A 6,023-nucleotide genomic window follows, 5' to 3' on the forward strand; every position below is an offset into this window, starting at 1 on the left:
TGGGGTGTTTTGGGGTATTTTGGGGTATTTTGGGTCATTTTGGGGTATTTTGGGTCAGTTTGGGGTATTTTGGGTCAGTTTGGGGTATTTTATTTTGGGGCGTTTTTGGGTCATTTTGGGTCATTTCAGGTTATTTTGGGGTCATTTTTTCGGGTGATTTTTGGGGTATTTGGGGGTGATTTTTGAGGTAATTTCGGGCGATTTTGGGTCCGTTGGACTGACCAATGAGCATCCTGTCCCTGTGGGGGTGCCGGGGGGCTCTAGGGGGTTATTTTGGGTCATTTCAAGTAATTTTGGGGTCATTTCTGTGTTATTTTTTAAGGTGATTTTCGGGTGATTTTTAGGGGGATTTTGGGGTGATTTTTGGGGTAATTTCGGGCGATTTTGGGTCCGTGGGACTGATCAATGAGCATCCTGTACTTCTGGGGTGCCGGGGCTCTGGGGGGTTATTTGGGGCATTTTTGGGTCATTTTGGGGTCATTTTGGGGTTATTTTTCCGGGTGATTTTTGGGGTATTTGGGGGTGATTTTTGGGGTGATTTCGGGCGATTTTGGGTCCGTGGGACTGACCAATGAGCATCCTGTACTTGTGGGGGTGTGGGGGTTCTGGGGGGTTATTTTGGGGCGTTTTTGGGTCATTTCTTTGTTATTTTTTCAGGTGATTTTCGGGTGACTTTTGGGCGATTTGGGGGTGATTTTTGGGGTGATTTCGGGCGATTTTGGGTCCGCGGGACTGACCAATGAGCATCCTGTACTTGTGGGGGTGCCGGGCTCCGGGGGGTTATTTTGGGGCATTTTTGGGTCATTTTGGGGTCATTTCTCTGTTATTTTTTCAGGTGATTTTTGGGTGATTTTTGGGGTATTTGGGGGTGATTTTTGGGGTAATTTCAGGCGATTTTGGGGTCCGTTGGACTGACCAATGAGCATCCTGTACTTGTGGGGGTGCCGGGGCTCTGGGGGTTTATTTTGGGTCATTTTGGGTCATTTTGGGGTCATTTTTTCAGGTGATTTTTGGGTGATTTTTGGGCGATTCTGGGGTGATTTTTGGGGTAATTTCGGGCGATTTTGGGTCCGTGGGACTGACCAATGAGCATCCTGTACTTGTGGGGGTGCCGGGCGTCCTCGATGACGGGAACCACGTTGGTCCTTTTCTTGGCCACGTTGAGCAGGTCCCGCCCCGAGCGGTGCGAGAACTCCACCGCGTAGACCACGCCCTCCTGGGGGGGACACGCCCACTCAGGACACGCCCACTTGGGTCTGACACACCCCCTTGGGTCAGACACGCCCACCCAGGTCAGGCACGCCCACCCACTGACCACGCCCTCCTGCGGGGGGACACGCCCACTCAGGACACGCCCACCTGGGCCAGGCACGCCCACCCACAGACCACGCCCTCCTGGGGGGGACACGCCCACTCAGGACACGCCCACTTGGGTCAGACACACCCACCCGGGTCAGACACGCCCACTCTTGTCAGACACGCCCACCCACATAGACCACGCCCTCCTAAAGGGGGACACGCCCACTCAGGTCAGACACGCCCACTCTTGTCAGACACACCCACCCACAGACCACGCCCTCCTAAAGGGACACGCCCACCCGGGTCAGACATGCCCACTTAGGTGAGACACACCCACCTGGGTCAGACACGCCCACCCACAGACCACGCCCTCCTAGAAGGGAACACGCCCACTCAGGTCAGACACACCCACTCTTGTCAGACACGCCCACCACAGGCCACGCCCTCCTAAAGGACACACCCACTCAGATCAGGCACACCCACTCTTGTCAGACACGCCTACTCTTGTCAGACACGCCCACCCACATAGACCACGCCCTCCTAAAGGGGGACACGCCCACTCAGGTCAGACACGCCCACACAAGTGACTCACCTGGGACAGGTAACCCCCTTCCCAGGTGAGCCCAGGTGTGTCCAACCTGTCCCAGGTGTGGCCCAGGTGTGCCCAGGTGTGTCCCAGCTATCCCCAGGTGTCCCCAAATACCCCCAGCTGCCCCCAGGTGTGCCCAGGTGTGTCCCAGGTGTCCCCAGGTGCCCCAGGTGTGTCCCAGGTGCCCCCAGCTGCCCCCAGGTGTGCCCCCAGGTGCCCCTCACCTGCCCCATGATGTCGGAGACGTGGCTGACGGTGGTGCCCGAGGCGGCGCCCAGGTGTGCCCCAGGTGTGTCCCAGGTGTCCCCAGCTGCCCCCAGCTGCCCCCAGGTGTGCCCAGGTGTGTCCCAGGTGTCCCCAGGTGTCCCCAGGTGTGCCCAGGTGCCCCAGCTGTCCCCAGGTGTGTCCCAACTGCCCCCAGGTGTGCCCAGGTGTGCCCAGGTGTGCCCAGGTGTGTCCCAGGTGTGCCCAGCTGCCCCCAGGTGTCCCCAGGTGTGTCCCAGCGGCCCCCAGTTGCCCCCAGGTGCCCCCAGCTGCCCCCAGGTGTGCTCACCTGCCCCACGATGTCGGAGATGTGACTGACGGTGGTGCCCGAGGCGGCGCCCAGGTGTGCCCAGGTGTGCCCAGGTGTGTCCCAACTGCCCCCAGGTGTGTCCCAACTGCCCCCAGGTGTCCCCAGGTGTGCCCAGGTGTCCCCAGGTGTGCCCAGCTGCCCCCAGGTGTGTCCCAGGTGTGCCCAGGTGTCCCCAGGTGTGCCCAGGTGTGCCCCCAGCTGCCCCCAGGTGTCCCCAGCTGCCCCCAGGTGTGCCCAGGTGTGTCCCAGGTGTGCCCAGGTGTATCTCAACTGTACCCAGGTGTGCCCAGATGCCCCCAGGTGTCCCCAGGTGTGCCCAGGTGTCCCAACTGTCCCCAGGTGTCCCAGGTATGCCCAGGTGTCCCTAGGTGCTCCCAGGTGTCCCCAGGTGTGCCCCAGGTGTGCCCAGGTGCCCTCACCTGCCCCACGATGTCGGAGACGTGGCTGACGGTGGTGCCCGAGGCGGCGCCCAGGTGTGCCCAGGTGTGCCCAGGTGTGTCCCAGCTGCCCCCAGCTGCCCCCAGGTGTGCCCAGGTGTGCCCAGGTGTATCCCCAGGTGTGCTCACCTGGCCCACGATGTCGGAGACGTGGCTGACGGTGGTGCCCGAGGCGGCACCCAGGTAGAGCACCTTGGCCCCGGGCCGGATGTGGATGCGGTCGATGCCCCCCAAGATGGCGGCCGCCAGCTTGGACCGGAAGGGGTTCCACGCCCGGTACTCGATGGAGGTGTCGCCCTCCTGGAACCAGTATGGACCAGTAAGGACCAGTACAGACCAGTACGGACCAGTATGGACCAGTACAAACCAGTACGGACCAGTACAGACCAACACGGACCAGTATGGACCAGTAAGGGCCAGTACGGACCGGAATGGACTGGTAAGGACCAGTACGGACCAGTATGGAGCAATATGGACCAGTATGGACTGGTAAGGACCAGTACGGACCAGTATGGACCAGTACAAACCAGTACGGACCAGTACGGACCAGTATGGACCAGTACAGACCAGTATGGACTGGTTAGGACCAGTACGGACCAGTATGGACCAGTACAGACCAGTAAGGACCAGTAACGGCCAGTACAGACCAGTATAGACCAGTACGGACCAGTACGGAGCAGTACGGACCAGTAAGGACCAGTATGGACCAGTACGGACCAGCATGGACCAGTACGGACCAGTATGGACTGGTAAGGACCAGTACGGACCAGTATGGACCAGTACGGACCAGTACGGACCAGTACGGACCAGTACGGACCAGTAAGGGCCAGTACGGACCAGTACAAACCAGTACGGACCAGTAAGGACCAGTACGGACCAGTACGGACCAGTATGGACCAGTACAGACCAGCATGGACCAGTATGGACGAGTAAGGACCAGTAAGGGCCAGTACGGACCAGTATGGACTGGTAAGGACCAGTACGGACCAGTATGGACCAGTACAAACCAGTACGGACCAGTACGGACCAGTACGGACCAGTATGGACCAGTACGGACCAGTATGGACCAGTACAAACCAGTACGGACCAGTACAGACCAGTAAGGACCAGTAAGGACCAGTACGGACCAGTACGGACCATAATACACCAATAGAAACCAGTCCCTCCCAATCCCCTCCCAGTCCCTCCCAGTCCCTCCCAGTCCCCTCCCAGTCCCTCCCAGTCCCTCCCAGTCCCCTCCCAGTCCCTCCCAATCCCCTCCCAATCCCCTCCCAGTCCCTCCCAGTCCCTCCCAGTCCCCTCCCAGTCCCTCCCAGTATCATCCCAGTCCCTCCCAGTCCCTCCCAATCCCCTCCCAGTCCCTCCCAGTCCCTCCCAATCCCCTCCCAGTCCCTCCCAGTCCCCTCCCAGTCCCTCCCAGTCCCTCCCAGTCCCTCCCAGTGCTCCCAGTACCTCCACACTGATCCGTTTCTCCCCGTACACCGACTCCCCCGGGACGAGGTTCCGGGTCAGGACTCCTGTAACCCCCTAAAACACCCCCAAAGCCCCCCAAAGCCCCCTCCAATACCCATCAAACCCCCCAAATCCCCCCGAACTCCCCCAAATCCCCCCAAATCCCCTTTAAAGACCCCAAATTCCCCCCAATCCCCCCAATTCCTCCCAAAACTTTCATGTCATTATGACATGTCTAGGCTTTATGAGGTCAGTGTGATGATGAGACCTGCACAGTAATGATATTTCTGGATTTTATGAGGACAGTGCCATAAGGAGGCCTGCACAATTATGACATGTCTGGGCTTTATGAGGTCAGTGTGATGATGAGGCCTGGGCCATTATGACATGTCTGGGCTTTATAAGGTCCGCACCATGAGGAGGCCTGCACCATTTTGACATGTCTGGGCTTTATGAGGTCAGTGCCATGATGAGACCTGCACAATTATGATAATTCTGGACTTTATGAAGTCAGTGCCATGAGGAGTCCTGCACAATTATGACATGTCTGGGCTTTATGAGGTCAGTGTGATGATGAGAAGTGCAGCACTATGACATGTCTGGGCTTTATGAGGTCAGTGTGATGATGAGACCTGCACTATTATGAGGTGTCTGGGCTGTATGAGGTCAGTGCCATGGTGAGACCTGCACTATTATGAGGTGTCTGGGCTGTATGAGGTCAGTGTGATGATGAGGCCTGCACCATTTTGACATGTCTGGGCTTTATGAGGTCAGTGCCATGAGGAGGCCTGCACCATTATGACATATCTGGGCTTTAAGAGGTCACTGTGATGACATGTGGTGGTCTGCACTATTATGACATGTCTGGGCTTTATGAGGTCAGTGCCATGAGGAGGCCTTCACCTTTTTTTCCTGTCAGGGCTTTATGAGGTCAGTGTGATGATGAGACCTGAACCATTATGAGGTGTCAGGGCTTTATGAGGTCAGTGCCACGATGAGGCCTGCACCATTATGACATGTCTGGGCTTTATGAGGTCAGTGTGATGATGAGGCCTGCACCATTATGACATGTCTGGGCTTTATGAGGTCAGTGCCATGATGAGAACTGCACCATTATGACATGTCTGGGCTTTATGAGGTCAGTGCCATGAGGAGGAGGCCCGCACCATTATTACATGTCTGGGCTTTATGAGGTCAGTGTGATGATGAGACCTGCACCATTATGACATGTCTGGGTTTTATCAGGTCAGCGAGATGATGAGAACTGCACCATTATGACATGTCTGGGCTTTATGAGGTCAGTGTGATGATGATACCTGCGCCATTATGACGTGTCAGGGCTTTATGAGGTGAGTGCCACGATGAGGCCTGGGCCATTATGACATGTCTGGGCTTTATGAGTTCAGTGTGATGATGAGAAATGCACCATTATGACATGTCTGGGATTTATGAGGTCAGTACCATGATGAGACCTGAGCCATTATGACATGTCTGGTCTTTTTGAGGTCCCTGTGATGACATGTGGAGGCCTGCACCATTATGACATGTCTGGGCTTTATGAGGTCAGTGCCATGAGGAGGCCTGAACCATTATGAGGTGTCTTGACTTCATGAGGTCAGTGCTATGAGGAGGCCTGCACCATTATGACGTGTCTGGGTTTTATGAGGTCAGA

The 6,023-nt window shown here is 56.8% G+C and overlaps 1 protein-coding gene across 1 annotated transcript; it reads right to left on the bottom strand.

Moving 5' to 3' along the window:
* Window positions 1-973: 973 nt before the first annotated feature.
* Window positions 974-5,676, bottom strand: LOC135402436 (rRNA 2'-O-methyltransferase fibrillarin-like). The gene is made up of 5 exons (XM_064636006.1): window positions 5,668-5,676; window positions 4,352-4,426; window positions 3,083-3,199; window positions 2,882-2,935; window positions 974-1,216 (listed from the first exon to the last, which is right to left on the bottom strand). The coding sequence occupies exons 1-5, from the start codon at window positions 5,674-5,676 to the stop codon at window positions 992-994; spliced, it is 480 nt and encodes a 159-aa protein (XP_064492076.1). The 3' UTR covers window positions 974-991.
* Between the last annotated feature and the right edge of the window lie 347 nt (window positions 5,677-6,023).

The sequence above is a fragment of the Pseudopipra pipra genome, chromosome 1 (assembly GCF_036250125.1).
Source record: "Pseudopipra pipra isolate bDixPip1 chromosome 1, bDixPip1.hap1, whole genome shotgun sequence".
Taxonomy (NCBI): domain Eukaryota; kingdom Metazoa; phylum Chordata; class Aves; order Passeriformes; family Pipridae; genus Pseudopipra; species Pseudopipra pipra.